Genomic DNA, 24,386 nt, shown 5'->3' with positions numbered 1-24,386 from the left:
AGAGTATTGTACCTTTCTAAACAATTAATATAATTTTGCATCTTGCAACTAGACATTTCAAGCACATTTAGGTAAGGAATACAAAGTATGATTTCCCACAACAGTCGGCACTTGGTATAAGCAAAAGAAAATTGTGAAGCAAACCTAGTCTAGTTAAAAGGGAATTTCAATAGCTTCTGGAGTCCACATCACTAACCAAAATGCAGCAAAAATGAGTGTGTTTGAAAGCATCTACAGTTAAGATCATGAATTATTGCTACTACTCCATTCCCATATAACATCATAGTGTTCAGTAAAATCTGCATTCACGGGACTGCTATCGTTTCTTCTAAAAACAGCAATTTGGGAGGCAAATCCTGGTTCTTTGTTAGGCTCTCCCCCAACACCACTGAACTCAACATCATAATTATGCCTTAAAGCTAGCTTAGATGCCCATTGACAGAATTGCTGTCTAGTCCACTCGAACTTGTGATCGTGATTGCGGAATTTGCATGACTGCTGCTGGCTCTTCTCATCTGGGTCATCGTCCTGGTATTGGGGAGTAGATTTCTGGAGAATCACATTGTATTCATAATTGGGAGTGGAGACTATAAGAATCTGTGGGCAAAATGAACTGAGAACAATATCCCCAAATGAACATGCGTCATGTTCCTCCATGTGTTCAATCACCTATAGTTGATCAAAATGCCCAGATTTCACGATAAAAAATGTGTTAATGCTTTAAAGATTTTATGGAAGAAAGAAAAGACAACCCAAAAATATATACTGCAGAAAAAGCAAAGTTTCATTTAACCACTTAAGCTGATGAGATGGCTCAACTTAGGATCATATAGACACATATGGAAAGGCAAGACCACTTGAAGTGGAAACCTCTATGAGATGGCTCAACTTAGGATCATATAAACACATACGGAAAGGCAAGACCACTTGAAGTGGAAACCTCTGTTCAATAGACTATCAGATACATATATAACATAGATAAACACAAATAAGAAAAGAGACACATTAAATGTTGGACAAATAAATAATCTTGTGTAAACCATATAAAATTCATCAAAATATTAGCTACACGAAAGCTGAAAGCAAAGAATAACATCCAAGTCTATTTACCATGAGGAGATTGGTCCATATATCAAAAAATAAAGAGAAATAAGTAACGAAAGGAAAAATACGGAGCAGAATGCACCAAAATTCACACTTAATTGGGACAACATAAGTGCCAATAAAGAACGTTGAAAGCATCATTGATGCATCACTCACCTCCCTAGCAAGACTAATTTCTTCAAACTTAGAGATTATGTGTTTAAGTGGATAGACACTAATAAACCGCTAGAAAATATCATCACATCATTATTCACAGTGAAACTAAAATGGATTAAATTGAACCAATCATAACGATAAGAACCACCCGCTCCAATATAGTCATCACATAGGAGTAGAAATATTGAAGAAATCTGCCAGCACTATGATCTAGCAACCCATAATGAAAACTCAGTTTCTAATTTCCCCTCCCTCCCTTCCTCCCTCATAATGAGTGCTAAGCTCTGTACTCTTCTGGTTGGCGAATGAATGTGCCATATCTCTGCCAGTTTCATATGTCAAGGAAGCAGAAAAATCAGTCTGCTCTCTGCTACAAATCAAATACATAGAATTTTTGAAGATGCCACTTATACCAGTCTGGCAAGGTTCAGAAAACAGCTTTCTCTGAATAAACACTTCAGATCACATATTGTTTACTGCTCCAGAATATCTACCTTCTGACCTCAAATACTAATACATGAGTACATCATATCTAACACACTAAACCATCTACAGCGATCAAGTTGACAGATCATATCACAGAGTCCACTGATCAACTCAGTTGCTTCAATGAAAAATACTGTACATATAACCAGTCATAGACTTCATTTTGGGGATGGATATAAAGTTCATCAGCATTTTTACACAAATATTTCATGAAACTAGAAATGTCTGGAAGTTGATTTTTTTAAAGAAAAAAAAAATCAGTAAAAATCTTAAAAGCTATGTAACAATCAATAGAAGAGAAACTGATTACCTCCAAGCAGGTTGCAATATCATATCCACACAACCGAGAATCACAAGTCAAAATCGAACCATCATATAGTATTGCAGACTTGATACTGTTGATTGGTTGTTCAGCTTCTATATTTCCATTGAGTTTTGAATGAAGTATCTGGAAGTTAAGAATAATCTTAGGTGAAAGCATAAATAAAAGTCTAAATAATAATTTGGCACCGGCAATGCATGTGATGGGCCTTCTTTTGATGATTAACATTTTATATAAACAAAAACACACGTTGCAGTGGGTCACATCAGGTTCTAAAAAGTGTATCAGTATCCATATCCAGGAACCTTACAAAAAGTCAGTTCCCACCTAGACTAATTCGAGAGATAACTGAGGAAATCCTAAAAGCTATCTACATCATATACATTCTGCATGTGGTAAGACAGAAAAGTATAGAACTATGCTCCATCAGTGCAAAAAATTTAGAAGTTAATTGGAGCAGTTTTTTTAAGATCTTCAGAAATTTCTTAGCATCTTGAGCTGACATTTTTGACCTCATTAGTTTAACGGTTCTGATAGTCTAAAAACAACCCTATATTGATGGTGGTATGAAGTTGCTTGCCATTCCAAAAAGAAAAAAAGGAGAAAAGATCTTTTTCACTTCCATGCAATTCATTACATGAAACCATTTTCCCAGACTCTATAACCATATACCACCATAGATTGAATATTATCTACTTCGGAGCTTCCAACGCCAGAATACGGAAATAGAAAACCTATATCATGAACATAGGTATATAGCAAGGAAATAGACACACATGCCTCAGTGTGTACATATGTCATATAGATACTTTTGACAGGTAAAGGGACCTTGACATTTTGGCCCAGGAAACATCTTTCTAGCTTTGGCAATCCAAATATGATGTCATTAACTATCAAATGGTACAATGTCACACTGAAATCATAGGCTAAATTGGATTTAGTTGATGACACAAGATAATATCTTAATATTGGATTGACAGAAGATGACCATTGCAGTTCCGGAATTTTCTCACTTGAATAACAGGTTCAGTTTCAAACCTACACGGTTAAGATAGAAAATGCACAAGCTCTGATTATCATTGCCAAGAAAAAGAAATGCAGTAAAAGAATTAGTTATAGGACAGTTACAGAGAGATTAGGATAGCAAAAAAGCAGTGTGGAAAGATGTGAGAAAAGATTGTCTAGGTGGAAGTCTCAATATTTATCAAGAGGTGGTAGATTAGTGCTGATTAACTCTGTTACTTAATGTCAGTTTTTCCCCTTCCAGCAAAGGTGGAAGAAAGAATTGATGCTCTGAGAAGGAATTTTTTGTGGCACGGTGAGAAGGAATATAAAGGTTTCCCACCTAGTCGAATGGAAGACACTGCTACTATCCAAGAAGCAGGGAGGACTGGCAATCAAAAATCTTAGGAAGCAGAACAAAAGTCTTCTCATGAAGTGGTTGTGGAGATTTCCTTTAGAAGAACAATCTTTGTGGGGTAGGGTGATCCAGGCCAAATATGGGAAGGAAGGACCCTGTAAGACTAAGGAAGTGACATCCACATATGGAACCAGTTTGTGGAGATCAATTAGAAACTGATGGCATGGTTTCTATGCAAAAACTGAATGTAATGTGAACAATGGGAGGAAGATCAGGTTTTGGGAAGATAACTGCTTAGGGAATGGAAGCCTCAAACGCTTGTTCCCAGATATTCATCACCTGAACCAACAACAAGAGTCGACTCTTTATGAAGTTTGGTCTGAACATGGATGGAACCTTACCTACAGAAGACTGATGCAAGACTGGGAGGTGGAACGATTGGCTGAATTTTATGGAACACTTGATCAGTTCTTAGGATTCAAGGAAGGAGAAGACACTCTTAAATGGAAATGTCATAATAAAGGTTCATTCACTGTTAGTTCTGCATATAGAAATATGAATCAGATGGGATCCCAAGTTAACTTTCTGCCTTGGAAGCATATATGGAAGGTTAAAATACCATATAAAGTGGTAGTTTTTACTTGGTTGGTGGTGAAAGAGGTTGTACTTACACAAGAGAATCTTATGAAGAGGGGAATACAAATGTGCCCAAGAGGCAGTTGTGGAATTTGTTTACTAGCTTCAGAGGTATAAGTTGGACTGTTCCAGGGAGAACAGGACAGGCTCTAGAAAGCTGGAATATGGAGGGCAGTGGCAGCACAGACAAGAGTAGATGGAAAATTGTCCCAGCTGTAATTTGGTGGATCATATGGAAAGAAAGGAATTCTAGGAATTTTGATAATTAAAATGAACTGCATTATCACTTTTTGCTATTGGTGTAGTTCAGAGTATATAGATGACCCTGTGGCTATTGTAGACATTCTAGGGTCCTTATAAAGGTGAAAGGAGGATCTAGGGATAGTTCTCTTTTTTCTTCTTTCTTTTCTTTATCTTTTGTTTATGCCCGACACACGTGTGGACGGAGGATATGATGTAAATTTTTTATACCAGCTTTGAGCTTATGATTGATATACAAATGTTACCTTTATCAAAAAAAAAAAAAACAGTGTCAAAGGGCTGTGAATGCATCAGACCTTTGCAGCACGCGCAAGAGCTCTCTGTGAAATATCAACACCTGCTATTTTCTCAAGAGAGGTTTGATAAGCTAATAAAGACTCCAGCAGACTTCCAGAACCACATCCAAAATCAACCTGCAATGGACTACAGATCAGAACAAGCCCTTTAAATATCTAAAGAGACTGTAAAATCATTTGAAAAGGCTAATACCAAAGAGGCAGCACAAGATTCTCTAATGTGCTGCACCGCATATTCAACGCGTTGTTTTGATAATGGGGGAGAGAATAAGGCCTGTTCCATTCTATCCTCCAGGGGTACTGTCACACGCAGCAAAGTGACTTCACATTTCATTAAGCAAGTACCTGCCTCCAGAGAGTCCAGAGAGGAGGGGGAACTTTAGATTATAGGAACACATCAGAAACTTTAAATGGATTGGACACGATAAGTGATCAGCGGAAAGCATGTTCTATATTAGAAACCAATACAAATAGGGCAAAACTAATCAGAATAAAATGACACAGATGCCACACTTTACCTGAAGACAATAATGAAATGATATTTGCAGAATCATGAGCCACTGCTAGAACAATCTCTTTGGCAGGCAATTCCATAGTAAAACATGCAGACTGGTCAATGGACATCTGTGTTACAACTGCTTCAAGAACAGGCGATACAGCTCCACTGCCAATTTCAAACTCAAACTCTTCAGACCCTTCAAGATGTTCCATAATGCATTCCCTTTCCGTGGCTAAATATATCTTGTAAGTCACACACACCAAAGAACCACTAGATGGAGTCATTCCAGATGATAATTCTTCTTCAAGTGTGTTATTCTGTACATTAGAGTAGCTAGGACACAAGAAACTTCCTTCTCGTGTTGCACTGCCCCACCGATATTTGGGCAAAGTTTGACATAATGTGAACTCCTTAACAAACTGTTGAGGATAAATAAGAATATCAAATCCCTTTGCAGATGATGTGATCTCTTCCACAGACATATCAACTTTATCAAGAAATATATCCAACCATGAGAGAACTTTTAAGGCAGTACTATGAATTGCATCAATCTGTTTCTTATAAGATTCCTTTGGTGAACACAGCAGAATCAATTCCTGGCACTTGGAGTATATCTTCACTGTACATCTGTAAACTAGATTACACCCTTCTTGTGCTACAGCAGTAGCAGCAAGACCCCCTTCATTAGTTTCGTTTTCAACTGATGATGTATCCCTCAATCTTTTACGTCCAGGTAAATCCAGCAGAGGTTCAATGGAATCGCTTGAAAAGACAGGTTCAGATAATCGATGCTGGCGGCAAAATGTACAAAGAATATCTCTTGGAAAAGAACCCCTCCAATTGCTCCTTGTTGTGAAAGCAGTGGGAAGTTCTGCGGCAAGTATTGCTTCTCTTGACAACTTGTAAATTCCACTGGGTATCTTGTTGGCAAGTACTCTTGAGAGGAAAAAAAAAAAGAGAAAAGAGAAAATGATCCCCACTACTATGCATGAAAAAAGAAGAAAGAAATAATTATGCAAAATCAACAATAGAAACTGAGCATCACGGATAAATAAAGAAGCCAAAAGGCAAACACAAAAATAAGAAAGAACAGAAATTCCTGAAGTACAACATTGTGACTTCAGGTGAGTGTTGGCCACCCTAAACTCATCATGCAAATCCGCTGTCTCCATTATTTGGCTCACCACACCCAGATCAAAGGGAGGAAACTTACTACAACAGCCATCACAATTCAAACATATCCTACATGTCAATCTGGTTTAGAATAAGCCAGACTAAGTTTTGATTCAACCAGACTTCGCTGCCTAAAATCTCAAAAATGATGCTACGGACATACCTGTAATATGCACGCAAGGATAAATCTTCATAAAAAAGATCAGTAGATTTCCGAGTGTATCCTACAGACGCCAAAATTGCATCACCACATATTTCTTGACCAGATAGGTAAGTCGCGATGGTATTGACATATCCTTTAAATGAACTAGCTTGTTTCATATATAACTCTGATGATGAACCAATTGGTGTAGACTCTGAAGGACAGAAGTACATCCTCGTTTCTGAGGAAGCTTTGCCAATAGTCCTGTAACAGATAAAAAGGGTTCATCATGAAAGATATAGCAAATGCTTGAGTCAAATGGAAACAATTATTTATTTAATCAAGCCTTTTCTTACATATCCGCAAAGCTACCTTACAGCTCACGTTGAACCAACCATAAAAAAAATTCCAATCCCCCATATATAACCAATTTATGGGAATGTTCTCAGTTTTGGTCATACAAGATTGTTGTCTAGCTTAACTACATAAATTCCAAGATGCATAGAGTATATACCATAGCAGCATGGAAGAAGAAACCATACAATTTATTAGAAAGCTCTAGATAGAAGCATAGTCCGATACAGGATTTAAAAATGATCAGTTCAACCTTCACGGTTTTTAGACTGAACTCATTTAAATCAACTTCTGATTGCTATAAATCAAGCAGACTGTATTACAACATTCTACTGGCCAAACAAGATACTAGCACAGTGCTCTGTGTATACTCTTTCTCACCTTGAAATCAGAACCTTAGAAGCATCCTTAACCCCTAGTTCCTTTGCAATAACATCCAGGTAATACTTGCCAGAAGAGGCATTAAGTATCACAAGTTCCACAGTCCTCTCTGCTGAAGATGGAATACGTATTGCTTCAAATGAAATGTTCTCTGGGGAATTAGGTTCATTCTTTAGTAAAGATTGTATAATCTCAGGAGGGTGTGGAGTTAGCCTCTTCAATGACAGCTTCTCTTCAGAGACCAAGAGGGAATCTTCTAATCTCATTGCAGCTTCAATAATAAGTGACATCACCAACAAGGGATTTGACTCTATTTCAGATGATATATGTTTACATAAGCTATTGATCTTTGCATCAAATGTGGCAATAGCTACCAGAGGAATAAATCCATTGAGGTGACCTTCTCTCGCCAACGCTGCTCTGAAGTGACCACTAAGCGGGTGAATTGCAGGCAGGAACTTTCATCAACAACCGGAAATGAAAAAAATGAACCGTAAATTAACATCAGTTAGGTAGTTCATTAGCTGCAGAGAAGTTGCATTCATGAACTACATCCTATTAGTCAAACTTTTCACATCATTTAATCCTACTCACACAAATAAGTCAGTAATCATATTCAATGAAAATGCAACAGAAAAAAATTAATAAACCTTTATGAGCATTAGATATCTCACAACCTCTAGCATGCATAACATGTCATTTACCAACTACGCTAATAAAACATAGTAGGTTGTTAGAAACCAGCTTCACAGACAAGTTTCTATAATTTCATTAGATACTTTCTTATGCTGATAAACATGTATATAAGTCAAAGTTCTCACTTGATCTCCATGGCTAGTCAAACTATGTAATAATTCAGCCGACTCCCCAAAAAAAATTGCATCACCACATTTTACATGAATAGAGTTGCATACCTCAATTGAAAACAAATATGATAGTCGACCAACCAATTCATCCCATGCTTGCTCCACAGTGAGATTATCTTCTTTAGGCTGGATACCTAGCTGCAGATAAACAACAACCACGAGTGGTCAATGCATTAGCTTGTCATTGACATTTGAAAATCTAAGATTCAATGCTGTGACAAAAATCAGAACTTGTCCACTTCATATGTTAAAACTGATCACAAGAGCATGCAGAATTCCAGATAAGCAACAAACATGAGCTAATGATGAACTTCTCATAGACATTTGAATATCTATGTGACAAGCATGAGCTAGTGATGACCTTCTCATAGACATTTGAATATCTATGAGACAAGCTGAGAGAAAAAAAAATCATCAACTGCTCACTTCATTTGCAGTACTCATCATAAGTGCATGCTTAGCATAGATAAACTTTAAGTGAAATGAAGAATTTATGATAAAGAGTTGGTTGAATTCTACAACCTGAATTATCAGCAAAAGAGAAAGTAAAAAGTTGTTTCCTTGAGTTGAAACCTATTCTAGATCCCCAAACAGTGAGGCCATTGTGGTAGTCAACAATAAAGGCAGCGTTTAAAACTATCTGATCCGAGGAGATACTCCAAGAAACTAATTCTATGGAATGCAAAGGAAATAAGAAAGAGTGTCAATCAACTTCAACTTCAACATCACCACTGTCGACAAAAAAATGGATTGCATAAGTAACTAAAAGAACACATTTAATACAGGACACCCTTAATGTCAGACAATGCTCCAAAACACACAGTATTCTAGCACTGGCCATCACATGACATTGACATCACCAAAACACACCTCCTATGGCGAAGTCTCACTCCTGTCAGTCAAATATTTAAATAGCTCAAGAGCAGAGAGTAAGAATAAACCTGTTGTATAGCCTTCTCAGCAGCAGATTGCTCGGCATCCTTCTTTCTTCTGAAGACTTCAGAGACTACTGAAAATTCTGGAAGTTGCAGAGAACAGCGATAGAGGCAAGGACCTCTCTGAGGGATCACTAAACCAGGACATCCATTTTGTACGACCTCTTGAACTTCCTCGACCGTATAGCATGCTTTAGTACCAAATCTCTGGTGTATAATAGCCTTAGGCGTGAAAGGCAATTTCTTTGGACCACTCGCTGGGCCTTTTCCATTTTCCATAGCTTTGCCAGGAGAATTGAATACTTATTACAATTCAACTCCTACACTGAAAAAGTGTTTCAGTACTAATTTCCATCGTGCATCATATATAAAGCATATTAACGCCAAGAACACAGTAATCTAGTAAATACCAACAATTCCCTAATTAGATTTGAATACTCATTCCATTGACAATAAGCCAGAAACAGGAGAAGTAACCAATCTCCATCCACGTGTTAATATTTGATTCAACAGCTAATCAGGTACTAGAGAAATCATAACATGTTTAGACTTTTCGACTGCAGCATGTTCAGAGTCCAAAAATAGATTCTTTTTTTAATTTCACCACACACAACATTATCAAGACAAAAAAACCATGGAATACATATACCCTTTCTACACCAAGCAATAACCATAGAATACATACACACACAGTATCAAAACACACTGCATTTATAGCAGGGATCTTATATGATTAACGAAAACTCTGCTTCTAAAGTACCCATTACATCTATAACAACACATTAACCAATCATTCTTTCACCACTACAAAACAAAATCAGTTTCTGGGTTCTCACTCAGATGACAAGAGTTCAAGAATCCGCAGAACGAACCAACAAACAAAAAGTTATGCTTGTGGGTTGAGTGGTTATCTTTGAAAGATACCCTCAAAAAGAAAAAAAGGGCCACAAGACTTACTTTACAAGATAGGCAAAATAGTAACAGAGAATCAAGAATGGCTGAAAAAAGATTGTACCTTTAAATTAATTGGGGGTAGAGGAAGGGTTACAAAGTGAGAATCAAACACCCATCAACACGAAACCAAGAAAGATAGTAGCTATTACTAGCAATGATAACAAAAAATCAAGAAAGGGTGAAGAAGATAGTACCTAATACTCGCCAGGTAGATACACAAATGTGATTAGTGACATGCATAAATTGTGAAGTTTGAAGAAGGGGTAGGGGGTGGGGGTAAAGGGGTACAAATAAAGGAAAGATTGTTGTGGGGAAAGAAAAAGGAAGAAGGAGGTTGAGGGGTTTTGGGAATTTGAAAAGATTATAATAATGGGAGTTATTAGGGGTTTTGGGTTTATGTGATGGACTCATAGACTATGGTGTAAATACAATAGAGAAAAAAGAAGAACAGAAAATAGTATTCCTTTGTTACTAATTATTTTTTCACTTTTAAATTTACAGACCTATTAAGAAAATAATTATTTGTTTTTGATAGGAAATAAGGAAAAGTCTTGTCTTATTCATGAGTATCGGCAAGGAGAAGAATAAGCATTACCTCATACGTTTTCGTCTTAAGAGAAACAACCTCTGAATTCGTTCGGGAGACATGGGTCCACGACGCTACACACAAGAATGAATTGTTATGCGATTGGTAAACTCTTTCCTTTCTGCGGGCAGCCTATCAAATCGAATCACGTATTTTGGAATATGTCGTTACAGCATGTACATGTATTCGCCTTTCCATTATTTTTGATGTTCCTGCTCGTGGGGGCCAGACAGGGAACCCCTTCCCGCATTGCATGCGGCAAGGAAGCCTTCAAGATCCCCGCCCGAATAATAATTTGACATTATGAATTTACCATTTTAGCTCTATTAATTATGAAGTGATGAATTAAAAACTTAAGATTGTCAAGAAGTTCTACATTTTTCAAAATAATTAATTGAGGGTATAATAGATAAATAAAAAATTGTTTTTTCATGATTTGTCAAAATGGACAAGTAATTAGAAAAATTGGTATAATATTATCGCTATATACCAATTTTAGTTCATTATATTTGGATTTGTTGAACTCGAGTGAGGGTCATTTGGAAACAACATATCTATTTTCACGAGATAATGGTAAGGTCTGCTACATTGTATCATCTCCATATCCGACTTGTGAAATTTCATTGGTATATGTAAATACAAAAGAGAAGAATAAGAAGAAGAAGAAGAAGAAAGCACTTTTAGTCCTAGACCTCTCTCTACCTTCACGAGGTAATGGTAAAATGTACGTACATACATTTTTATTATAACCTTTCTATATTTGATTTGCGAAATTTCATTGATTTATGTTATTGTTATCCAATTTTAATTCTTATATCATTATTCTAAACACATTTAATTTTTAATTAAATAAAATAGGAAATTTTAGTCCTTTAATCTAACTTGAAGTTGACATTGTTAGGTTAACTCCTCCNCCACCCCCACACACACACACACACCACAATTTTTGAGATAATGATGGTTAAAGTAATTTGAAGAACCAATGAAGCAATATTATAGCTCAAACAATCTTTCTCCTATATCTTTACATTTTGATCAAGACTAATTTTGTATGTGAATTTAATGATAATGCTACTCAATTATTGAGTAGGTTATTGCTTAATACCACGATAACAATAAATTTCATCCATTAATGTTTTCTTCTTCAATGCTCTTTTAAGAGGGTTTTATATAAGTCTAAAAATCATTAAATAGTTATTATTTATATAATTACGGATTAAAAATTAAATGTGCTTAGATCAATAACAAATGGGCCAAAGTTGAGATATAGCAATAATTCAAGGATTAAATATGTTATTTTCTCTAGAAATAAATCTATTCCCTAGACAAACACTTGGAGGGGAAAGATGGTTTTGCCGCGTTGGGAAAAAAATAGTTTTTTACTAAAGAATAATGATGATTTACACTATATCTTTCAATATACAAGTTTATTGCTTAATTATAACTAACTAGTAAAATTATTCGCGCTTAGTGTGGAAATTTAATATCATGAAATTTATAAAATAATACTTAAAACATATTGGTTATTAAAACTAAAACACTATATTATCTTACATACAAGATTACGTAGTAAGGAACATAAATAATGTATGAAAATGATAACATCTCATCATTTATCCTTAATAACATAAGCATAAATTAGTGACTGTAAAAATATATGTCAGGATTTGTAACAATAGAATAAAAAAGAAAAGGAAAAAATTGAGTCACTAAATGCATAGTGTCCCCTTAAGGAAATTATTGTCCTCTAGTACCCGAGGTTTAAAGGAATAGATCTTCATGATAAAATGATTCTATTCACCAATGTATTGATACAAAAACAATGGTGTCAGTGAGCCACTCAATAGGAGCAAAGTACACAAATATTTAATTGTGCAGAAGAAGAAGAAGAAGAAGAAGTTCAGAATTTTCGTAACCCTCTATTTATAGACAACAAATGATAGTATGAGCAAATGTTTATTGTGCCTTATCGGAAAGATCACAACTATTTGAAAAAGTTGAAACCCTTCAAAAAGGTCTCAATCTTTCATAAAAGTCACAACTTTTCATAAAAGTCGCAACTCTTCATTAAAGTTACAACTTGTCATAAAAGTCACAACTTTTTATTAAAGTCACAACTTTTCATAAAAGTTGCAACTTTTCATGAAAGGGGAGAGTTAGTTTTGGAAATAAATAAATTAAAAGGGAATCTTGGTTTGTGGTGGCGCCACGTAGACATGCCTATGGTTCTTTTATATATATATATATATATATGATATGATACTCCCTCCGTTTAAAAAAGAATGATCTTTTTCCTTTTTTGGTAACATTTTAATTTCAGCTTTCCACGTTGCATGTTTAAAACCACAAGATTAAAAGGCAATTTAGTACATTTTACATAACTTTAATTTAGGATCACAAAATTAAAAGTCTTCTTTATTTTCTAAAACTTCGTGCCAAGTCAAACTAGACCACTCGACATATTTTCTTTCTTATTTTTTAGTTAACTAAGGTTAAAATGATCTGCTTTAAGTGTAAACATTCATTATAAATAAATATTTACGCTGAACTCGTGTATCAAATAGGGCGTAATGGGGGATGGATGTAGCCTTTTGCCTAAAGATTCATTTAATTCACATGATTTTTATACGGATTCTAAAAATAAAATCTTCTTAAGATATCAAAAGATAAAATATTAAATCCGAACACATAAGGCAATAAATTTAATGCTACTGATCCCATTAATTTAAATCCTGACCGAGATGATTAAGATTTCTTAATTATTAATCAAAAATATTTTAAATTTGAGCCCTACATAAAGTTTTGAATTACTTGAAACCTATATAAATATTAGTCATCAAATAAAAATCTTAAAAAAAAGTTAATGCACCAACTTTCCAAGCATTTATGAAATCTAGGCTGTAGAAGGTTTAAACTCCATCAGTACCATAATATTCCCTTCCTTTCGATCTATCAGAACAAATTAGGCTATTTATGGATCGATTTGAAAATAGCACACTTATCTTGCTTTTCGTTCATTTTCGCCATGACCCTTTCCCTCTTCCTCCCTTTATGTAATTAAAGAAAACATATAAGAATAAAATCTGGTTTGACTCGATAAATTTTCAGCTTATTGACGATGGTTCTTAAGCAACGTATATTCATTGTAATACTCAATTTTTCCTCCTCTCTGGATTAAAACCAACTTTTCTTTTTCCTAAAATACCTAAATTATTTTTATTTTAACACATGCTTGTGCAATTTAATAAAAAATAAAAATGAATGCCTTAAGTGATGGAAATATAAAATTTGGAGTTGTTGAATGCAATATAATCTCTTGTATCAGAAACTTTACAAGACATAATACAAAAATCTCCAGCCAAGGCTTAAGCAGCACTTCTCAGTAGAAGCAAACTAAACTATCTAAATGGTCTGCAATTCACAGCTTTCTACAAATAAGTTGAAAAATTCTAACTAAAGTTTTGAGCAAAACTTGTTTTGACATCATGCACCATGTTACTGTAAACACAAGCGCGAAAATCCGGCCTCCGATAAGGCCAACAAGAACAACCAAAAGTAGGTCAATACTTGCTGAACTCTGCTCTTTTCTGGCTATACTAGACACCTTAACAATGGTTGCATCAAGCACTTTCTCAGAGCTCTTTTGACAATCAAGTTTATCCTTTTCCTGAGTTTTAACATCACTTTCGCTTATTGGTATCGTTTTCCTTCTGAACTTCTTTGCGATAAATCTCTTGATCTTTGATTTTTGAGATTTCTTTCTCTTGGATTCCAACAAGTCACTTCTCAATTCTTCTTCTGTTGAGTCTATTCCTTCACGTATCAGATTATCATACCTACTGGACACAGAGGAACTTAACTCTTCTTGCTGTAATCGCGTCTTAAAAACGCAATCTTTTTCTTCTAACTCAACCATTTTGACTCCAGAGGATCTCCAACCCTGCTGTACCATCGAAAGACTCCTCATTTGTGCTCCTGCAACAGGCATGATCCATCTATATACGCGTTTACCCGAATACTCAAAGAAGTACAACAAGAAAGCTGACATTGTCATTCCCATTACAAGTTTCTTTGTTCCTAAAACCAAAACCACCACCAGAAAGACCTTCAGAAGCGCTATAAACACCATAGTTTTATCAACAACTTCATCAAGATCAAATCTTTCATCTTTTTCCTGACACCCCTTTAACTCAGACCTCTCAGTTATGCAACATACCGGGGAAGGTGGAGTCGAAAGAGAGCTTAAAGGGGGTTCAGCCACCACTGGAGGAGCCCTCTTTTTCTTGGAGGATTTCATGAACTTTCGACGATTCTTGACAAAAAGATCCACAAGGGAAGAGGGGAAACCAGTCTCCACCATGAAAGGAGATTGAGAATGAATATGGTCCTTCACCAATTGAGATATACTTGTCTTCTTCAACTTCTTCCATGGGAAAGACATATTTGAAGATAATCCAAATTCAGACTCAATAAAAATTCCCTCTAAATATTTAGTATCTGAGACAAGAAGCAAGAATATAACAAGGGTCAAGACATTATAGTGTTGGACTGTTGAAACATGGCATGATCTTGGACAATAATATAGATGGAAATTAAGATTTATGTCTGGTCACGCGTATCTATTTGAAAATAAAAATTTATTTTGGAAGAAACAGGGAAGGAGAGAGGAGAATTTAAAGAGATGTTTCAATTAGGCATGCTTAACTTCTCAATCAATGGAGGAAGGTGCTGTGAAGCATAAAGTAGAAACACTATAATTAGAGGTCCTACTATGGTGCCAAAACTTTTTCTCTTTTTTTCTTTTCAATGTACCTACAGGCAACACTCTCCACCTCCGTTTCAATTTGATTGACCTATTTTGAATTGACACAGAATATATAAGAAAATAAAGAATACTTTTGAATTTTGTAGTATCAAACATGTCACATGGAAAATTGAAATTAAAAAAGGAAAGAATCATTCTTTTTAAAACGGACTGAAAATGAAAGTAGGTCAGACAAATTGAAACGAGGGAGGATTAAATATCTTTTGTTTTCACAGCGTGTGTTTGTATTCTCTCTCATGTGAAGGAGGAAAGAGAAGATTAGGTTAGAAGCAACATTATGCCTCATGATACACATGCTTGATATGAAAAAATATAATCCCACGCTCAAATAATTCCATTACATTTGTGATGTGTGTGTAAACAATTAGAATTGATGCACTCCCACTTGTAAATTGTCACACTCCTCCAAGTATACTTTTTTTTATTTTTGAAGACAAAATAGTTCTGTTTCCTTTCTAACATCCAGTTAATCAAGTTACTACACAGAGAGAAAAAAAAAAGAGAATTTGTTGCCATGCATAAACAGAATTTTTCTAATTGCCAAACTGGTACAAGGTACAAATAAATGGCCAACATACAGCCCAATCATAAACATAAATACAACCTAGATGGACTGATGAGCACAATGTTTCGCAGCACGGTTACGTAACCCTTACACAAGTTGTCACAAAGATGGAATGCCAGGTTCCAATTAAACTGTAGCATGAACATAGTGGCAAAATGAAAAAACTGGAACTGGATTTCAAAGAAAAAATAATAATTCTAACCCTTCTAATAAAAATTGCTTAGTGCTGTGATTCTCCTATCCAAAGGGAATCATCTGTTCTTGGCTGATTTTGAATGTGGTAGCGTTCCAAAGACTTTGTCCCAGAAGGAGGAGGTGATACCAAAACCTTTGTTCTGAATACGAAAATGATGATTCAAGTGATATTTCTGTGAAAGAAGGGCAAAAGATCACCAGTTAGGATCATAGAACATGTTAAGAATACTGCATCTTATCGAGATTCATAAATTGAGATGAAAATATCACTTCAACACAACCCCCCCAACCCCAACTCACGATAAACCCCAGGTAGATGCTTCTTTATTACCCTAAAGACAGGATTGAACCACAAACTATAACCTGAAACAATAGTCTCAACTCTCAAGTACCACAAGTGAAAACATAATTTGCAATGGTATAACAAATCTCCTGTTAGTAGTTGAAAAGGTTAAACAAAGAAACCAGCAGGGTCTAAAAAGCATCTTCTCAAACTGACACATTATTACACCTGTCAGGAGACATCACAAAAAACTAACTGAAAAACCACAATGAAGCAGTTAGGGAGGTGTTAACAAACATATCCTCTTACCTTAAGATTTTTAGGCACTTCAACTGTTGGTTGCCCGTGATGCAAGTAGTAGTGGGTTACATCATACATAACATAGCCCAATAAACCGCCTCCAAACAAAGCAGGAGTAGTAGTGGGAGTTGCCAGGAGTTTGATCAAGTTCCAGAACTGCAATTACAAAGTACAGTATCAAAAGTTGTGGGAAAAGCAAATAATCATTGTTCTTTAGCACACTCCCAAAATTCAGCATAAGTATAGTCGTGATCAATGTCATTTGGGGAAAGAAAATAATAAGAGCCTATGATTTTCAACTTCAACATTTTGTATATGAACTACCAACTTTGACTAGCTGTTGATGTAGGCTAGTATTATATTCCTTTAGTTGCTATGGCCATGTAGACTTTTCCAAAATTAAACTAGAATTTGTCAAGTGGATTTTCATGTAATATCTGATGTATACCCTCCAAGTGCTTAATTCTTTTTAGTGTTTTTCCTCAATTATTAGGCAGATAAAATGGCCTTGCCAATACGTTGCTTGACCTCTGAAAACCATATGTAGCAACAATCGAGGAATGGAGAGAGTAATTATCTTTTATTTCACGAAAAGTGGTTTTAACCATTTGAAACTGGGATCTTCTAGATTTGTGTGAAATTACAAAAAAAAAAGGTTCTCAGGTTAAAATATAAAATGATGCTAAGATATTAAATCCAACATACTGGTACAAGGAGAATAGCCGTTGCAGCAGGAGGAAAAACCAGCCGTAGACCATCCATGGGATGCTTATGATGACAGCCATGAAGAAGATAATGAATAGTGTTTCCCCTGTAACAAAAGATGAGTTTAAGAACACAGGAATAAAGAACCTGAAGCAGAGGGCTAAAAGAACATTCCCTTCTCAGGTTACTAAAAAAGAACAGAGAGAGCACTAACCAATAGCTCCTTGTATTGATGTGGAAAAGAAAACGATGAAGAGTGTATTCCATCAGTGTCCAGATGAAAATGCCAAAAACCACCATCAGTGCCACCTCTGGAACAGTACGACCCATATGGATAGATACGGAGATGCTATAGCACACAACTGGAAGCCATATGGTAGGAATTGCCCACCAAACTGTGCGAGTCAGAAACTGTTTCACAAATTAAAGGTATCAATACCTTATGTACATAGTGAGATGATGTGAAAATGAATTATTTCACGTGGGGTGGGGTATTTGTATGGTACACACTCTAGCTAGTTTTATATCAATCTTGCCTTACATAGACACGTATGGAAAATGAAAATTCAAGCTAAAAGAAAAATGAATAATTCTAACAGTAACTATACCTCCCAAAAATCACTTTCAAAAAATCGAGGACCTTCCTTGCTGACAATGGGCTGGTGAACCCACTCTTGATAAGCTTCTCCAAGGTGGCCAACCTGAGAGCACATTTGAGGAGTCAAAAAATACAAGCAGTAATAAGACGGTTTATTTACTAATTTCAGTCAGAATAGAGAGATTTGGGCCAAGGAACGTGTTAGACATGACAAAGAAGACTTTGCAAAAACTTTATCGAACAAAAAAAAAAGAGGAAGAAGAAAAAGTGCTTGCAACAGTAAAACCATATATAATTTCCCATCTGAAAGATGATGAGAAGGAAATACATCACCACATATTATTCTTTTCTGCCATTGTTTTTTTTAATTTTCTGTGTACTTTGACAAGTAGAACAAAGAAATGCATTATGGAACAAAACGAAATGATAAGGCAAATGTATCTGCTAGTATGTACTGGAATAATCTTAATTACATAATGAAAAACCCTGATGATTGCCAGCAAAGAAGATCAAGGGAGAGAAGGTAAACCTTACAGACACATGTGCAGATCTAAATAAAAGATTCATCATCCATCCCAAAAAGAAAAACAAAGTTTGGAGTATGACAGTCAAATGGTCTACTTTTCAGCAGACATTTTGACACTGCTTCATTTTTTTATTCTTTTTGATGACAAGGGAAATCCGCAGCCGCTACCCTTTAGGTGTGCACAGGGTAAAACCCCCGCTCTTATGCAATAGCTCACAAACCACATAGGAGAGGTAACCCGCACTAGGCAATCCCGGTGCGACGAGCTCGACCCAGAAGGCAAACCCCTTGCTTTCGCTGGCAAGGGGTTTCGAACTTGAGATCTCCAACATGGAAGTTCCAAGCCCAAACCACTAGGCCACACCGAAGGGTCTGCTTCATTAATTTTATTAACTTCTTAGAAACTACATATAAGAATACCCTCCATCACATTTTATAGTGAATGCACTTCCTTAACTGTATACAGAGTTTAGGATGTCAATTTCGCCTGTGTACTATATTAATGAGAGTGGAGGAAAATAGTGAAGTAATGACCAAAAAGTGAGTTTCATAGAGAAAGCATCATATGAGAGTTGAAAAGCTAAATAGTTAATGAGTTTGAAATTCTTGCAACTTTAAGAATAATATAGAGAATAATATTTAGCAGTAGAACTCCATCAAATATTTTGAAATGCCCCAAATGGTAAGAGTGTCATGTAATTGGAGCAAATAGAATACTACACAACAACTACTACTACTACACCTTAATCCTAAGCTAGTTGGGGATATGGAGTATGGTATATGAATCCTTACTAGAAGTTTCTATATTTTGTAGTGGCATATATATTTGAAATTGGATTAAGAGACTTCTAGAAAGCATAAGACCAAGAGTAAACATATTAATGTGGCTAAATATAGTCCCAACTCCCAACTATTAGGTGGACTAAAAATATTTTTAACAAATTTGAGAAGAAATGTAGTTAAAAAACCATTGACTTCCGAAGTTACGTATCAAATAAAATAGGACGGAAGAAAATAAATATAAGGTGTAGATTGTAGAGTTTTACCTGGTGTACAAGTGGCTTATCTAAATCCACAGTGAAGCCTTGTGCAACCATAGTGGACAGCAGCTAATTGCTAGATATAGCAAAGGAAACAGAAAGTAGTTAGAAGGCTGCTAAGATATGGTTCTACATGAAATATTTGATAGGAAGTTCAAGAGCACCTATTGAGATGAGAACAGTTCCAATAAAGAAAATAGAAGACAGATCATATAGCCACCCACAAGGTGCTATTTGATGATTTTATCTTTAAAAAATGTACTTGTTAATATTCCCAGCAGTCTTTTGTAACTTTTGGTTTTGGTACCTTCTTGGTACTTAGTCAATGAACCTTTACCTTATAAAAAAAATAAAATAAAAATTTACTCGTTAATACATATTGGCGCTTGGTGAGTTATTCCATCTCTTTGGGCACTTAAACTAATTAAGTAGCTCCACGATTGAGTCCAGACAAGATTTCATGTTATATTTACTTCAGGGTGCTCTTGGAGAACTACTAACTCAACCAAAAATAGCTAGTCCTACTTCATTGCAACTATTATCCAGGAAAATTTTGGTAAACTGTGCAATGCATATTTCCTTTTTTATATGAGACAAGTGTATTTGATCAAGCAAACATCAAACAACTTATATATGATATCAAATGAAATTGTAAAAATCAAGAAAATAGAAGCGATAAGTCCATATATTATTGTTTAGCATTTGACCTATTCCCAAAGTATCTACCTCCTAAACTTAAAGGTCAAATTTAGACAAGGAAAGCAGCAAGAGTAAGAGTGGAGATTTATTATGTCAAAATATGTGGTCCCCGAAGTAAAAGTAAAATGCTCCAACTAGATTGAAGTTTTACTAACATACGATAGGAAAATTAAAAAAATTTAAAGGGGAAATGAGGAAGTTATTAGTTACCGTGGAATAGTCAAACAACGGCAAAATATGGTGCAACTCTGCTTGTTTCATTGCTGTTCTTAACTACTAGTAATATCTTTTAAATGGCTTAGGTGAACTGGTTTTATTTATCAAGTTGCTCTCGTTCAAATGAAACAACGGTAAGAGCTTCAGAGGAACCATAAATTGTAGATAAACAAGACAGAAAGAAAGATTGCAGAAAGTATCAAACCAGGCTAGACTATTTTTAAAAAATTCCCTCAAGCACACAAGAAATTGATTTTCATAACATTCAGTTTATAGAAGAATGCATCAATTTTTCAGTATATCAGTCTTAGCACATTGGGAGAAAAAGAATACTTGAAAATGATCTCCTTTACAAACATGAGATGAATGTATCAGGAAGCTACATATACTTGCAGAGTACTGCTAATTACTTTGTACAGGCAGAGAAAATTCATACATTCTCCAGTCACCTTCAAACTGTCATTTTTATGTTCCTTTGACCCAAAAAAAAAGGATAACAAGAAAGAAAACATAATTGATTAGTTAAATCACACCATATATCTGATAATGTTAGAACCCCAATTCATAAAATACACAAAAGCAACTTGCTTAAAATCAAATACTTGGATCAGTCATGACATTTATAAGCCTTTAATTCTTCAGGTAAACATCATGAATTACATCAAAACCCTTGTAGATACATAAGGAACTTCAACAATTCAATTTACAAATCTACAACACCAACAACATACCCATTGAAATCCCACAAGTGGGGTTTTGGGAGGGTGCATACCTTACCACTACCTTGGATTCAATTTACATATATGAACTTCAATAATTCAATTTACATGTAAAGATTCAATTTGTTTTTGTTCCACAGTGCACATTCACACCACCAGATATAAAAAAGACATAAATCTCAAAACCCCAAATACTCTAACAACAGAGATCTACTTCATAAATGGCCAAAACCCAACCATAACAAAGAGAATACTTACATAGAAATATGCAGATTCTTTTCTCAATTGAAAGGATCCCTAAGTGGTGTCTCTCTATGTGCAGACCACAAAACACTTTACTGCTGATGTTGATTGAATGTTTTTAGGAGCTGTTTACTTTACCTTTTCTACTTATTTTGCTTCAGTTTATATTGAAAGATATCGACCGCATATTACTTGTCTTGGGGCAATTGGGTAAAAATACGGCAAACACTTGCCAGTCTGGTCACAACTCACCCATCCTGTATGTGCCTCCAATATATTACTAAGCAACTTTAAATTTTTCAATAAATCGCACTAGACAAGTTCGATGTAATATGCTTGACCGAAAGGAAGATATGAGAATCAATTTCTGATCTCTCTTGTAAGATACTACTTATTGTATCAAGTCACCTATTATTTCTCATTATTTTAATTTAAATGAGGAATTAAATAATCTCAAGACTAATTTAATAGAACAACTTACAAATTTTTCACTAATTTAAAAGTTAATTACTTAGATACACGCAAGTTTATAATATTATGAATCTAATTACTAGATTTTGGTACATTAAGATACGTTTAGATATATGTATCTTATATACATGAGGTCAAAATTAGGGTGTAATTTGTTTTAGATACACGATATCTAAGTGTATTTGCATGTATTTGGGATATATAGACAAATCTCTCTAGTCTGCCTCCCATTTTGCGTATCACTCTCCTATGTATTAGGTATGAATTATAACAAATACATAAAGATACATGTATCTAGTCTGATTCGCATGTATCTGCGATACATAGACAAATCTCCCTGTCTACCTTCTGTTTTCGTTCGTCTCTCTTCCTATTTCAGTGTATCTGGTAGCAAACATATGAATCTAAGAGCATGTTTGGCATTGTTGTTGGGAGTCCAAAATATTTATTTTGATGGGAAAAAAATTGTTTTTTTTGAAAAATTAGGTGTTTGGCAAACCAGTAAAACTGTTTTTTCTTTGTTGGGAAGAAGCTAAAAAATTTTGCTTATTAAAAAAAGCAGAAGCAAAAAATTATTTATTTCAAGACTAAACTATCTCTTCTATATATACATATTTACCAATATATATATCTAATTATTTAATTAACATATCTCACAAGTTTGATTAAGTTTTATTTAAGAATTTTATATCTTATTTTTATATTTTATTTTACGTTTATGTATTATTATTTTATTTATTATATTATGTATTGTATTGCACAAATAGAAAAAAGATAACTCCGGGAGAATTAAATATTCATTTTTTAAAAATACAGTGCAACAATTATGTACTTGTATATTTTAAATATATACAATTCATATTTTGTATACAATGATTAAAAAAAATAATGAATTACATAGTAATGTTATAAACAATACGATGTATCATACATGCTGGTCTTTTTTAAAAAGAATTAAAATGATAAGAGTTATAATAATATGTAAAAATTGTCGGATAGATTGTATTTGAACCTTGTGGTTCTTATAAGAAAAATAAAAATTGTCTTAATAAAAAATAAATTGGAAAATAGTCTTAGCGGATGGTGATTATAATATGTGTCGTTTTATAGAAAATTAGAAAATGATTTTAAGTATTAGTCTAAAAAATTATACACCTAGTTGTTTTGGTCCTTCGATAATCAACAAAAAATGTTCTTCTTTTAGTACACTTAGATCGTAAGTAAAGGGGTTCAACGAGAAACACATCTATCTTTGGAACTTGAATTGCTAACTAATCTAATATCCTATCAAAGAAGATGAACTTGCGGGTAATATACTGTATGTAAAACTGGCAGGCTTCGAAAGTGCACAATTTTGCCCCCTTCACCCATGTTGAGTCACAGGCAACGCCTCAGAAGTTCTTTTTTCTTTTCATAGTAAGATAGTTCAAACAAGTTATATATATATGTATATTGTTAGAAATCAATATGATATTTTGTTCATGCCAATCTTTGAAAGTGACCTTTAAAATACTCCGTACCTCAAGTCATGATAGCTTGTCGATAACTTGAGTAATTACGTTGTTGAATGATTCCCAAATCAAGATTGCCATAGCTTGAGATAAGCAGCTCTTGGTAAATTGGACACATATGGATCCATGTACTTGTAAAGACTTTGGATCCACTACAAATGTTGTTTAGATCCCTTAGTTGAATCTCATTTCACTATGAATTGTATGTTGTATTGTCACGCTTCGAAACTATACTCTAGACATAACATTTTATAGAAAATCAATGTTTGTTCTAACTAACTCGGGAGTGGTCTTCCCATATACACTAGTTGTTGATGATATGCGGGTATACCATTGGTCAATATGATTTTACTATGAATAAATTCTATCGAGTCGATATAATGGGCTCGGAATTCGGATAACTAGGGGTTTGCCTCTAAAAAACAATTGAACGAAGAATTGAATCCGAGTTGGGTCATTTCTCATTCTTTTTTTGATACGGGATAAAAAATCTTGATGAGATGATACTTTATCAAGCTTACGTTGGTTTATGGTGGAGTTGCGGAAGTTGTAGCCAATGGTGTGACGACGGTTGTAGATGGCATCGATAATTAAAGTGAAGTGAAAAAAGGGTTAATGATAAGCTAAAATTTCTAGGTTGTAATGAAAAGAACAGAGGTTTTGTTAAAAACTTAGAGAAAAGATTCAAAATTATAGGACTAAAAAGTAAAAAGAGAGAATGGTCATTAATGTATGGGCTTTGGTCTTCTTTTTTTCCAAGTAAATTGTAAATATTACATTTTTTCAGCAAAATTAAAGCTCATTCCATTCCCAACTTCGAAAAGTCTGATGATCTGGCCCACTTACACAAACTATATCAACTAAAATACTCTCATTTCTCACATCCATCCTCTTGTCCAATTACAGTGTAACAACCCTATCAACCCTTAACAAGACCCGTCGATTCTTGTCCAAATCGGTGGATTAACAGCAGTGGTGC

The 24,386-nt window shown here is 34.7% G+C and overlaps 3 protein-coding genes across 5 annotated transcripts; all 3 read right to left on the bottom strand.

The window, feature by feature from the left end:
• Positions 1-81: 81 nt before the first annotated feature.
• On the bottom strand, positions 82-10,244 carry LOC125847827 (small RNA 2'-O-methyltransferase-like). Of its 3 annotated transcripts, none has more exons than XM_049527532.1 (10): positions 10,120-10,244; positions 8,978-9,291; positions 8,085-8,174; positions 7,171-7,628; positions 6,457-6,699; positions 5,140-6,056; positions 4,815-4,966; positions 4,622-4,738; positions 2,057-2,194; positions 82-669 (listed from the first exon to the last, which is right to left on the bottom strand). In XM_049527532.1, the coding sequence occupies exons 2-10, from the start codon at positions 9,248-9,250 to the stop codon at positions 244-246; spliced, it is 2,814 nt and encodes a 937-aa protein (XP_049383489.1). In that variant the 5' UTR covers positions 9,251-9,291; positions 10,120-10,244; the 3' UTR covers positions 82-243. The 3 variants fall into 3 exon arrangements, with proteins under 3 accessions (XP_049383489.1, XP_049383488.1, XP_049383491.1); XM_049527531.1 differs by having other exon boundaries at positions 8,978-9,296; positions 10,120-10,237; XM_049527534.1 differs by lacking the exon at positions 10,120-10,244 and adding an exon at positions 9,987-10,088.
• A 3,525-nt stretch (positions 10,245-13,769) lies between these two features.
• Positions 13,770-15,240, bottom strand: LOC125849430 (uncharacterized). The gene has a single exon (XM_049529513.1). The coding sequence runs from the start codon at positions 14,950-14,952 to the stop codon at positions 13,930-13,932; it is 1,023 nt and encodes a 340-aa protein (XP_049385470.1). The 5' UTR covers positions 14,953-15,240; the 3' UTR covers positions 13,770-13,929.
• Positions 15,241-15,849: 609 nt separating this feature from the next.
• On the bottom strand, positions 15,850-21,641 carry LOC125848529 (dihydroceramide fatty acyl 2-hydroxylase FAH2-like). Its single transcript, XM_049528413.1, has 7 exons — positions 21,441-21,641; positions 19,555-19,624; positions 17,993-18,085; positions 17,599-17,795; positions 17,385-17,490; positions 16,689-16,835; positions 15,850-16,269 (listed from the first exon to the last, which is right to left on the bottom strand). The coding sequence occupies exons 2-7, from the start codon at positions 19,603-19,605 to the stop codon at positions 16,153-16,155; spliced, it is 711 nt and encodes a 236-aa protein (XP_049384370.1). The 5' UTR covers positions 19,606-19,624; positions 21,441-21,641; the 3' UTR covers positions 15,850-16,152.
• Positions 21,642-24,386: the final 2,745 nt, after the last annotated feature.

The sequence above is a fragment of the Solanum stenotomum genome, chromosome 12, assembly GCF_019186545.1.
Source record: "Solanum stenotomum isolate F172 chromosome 12, ASM1918654v1, whole genome shotgun sequence".
NCBI lineage: Eukaryota > Viridiplantae > Streptophyta > Magnoliopsida > Solanales > Solanaceae > Solanum > Solanum stenotomum.
The sequence above is the reverse complement of the archived record's forward strand: the minus strand, read 5'-3'. Positions and strand labels throughout refer to the sequence as shown.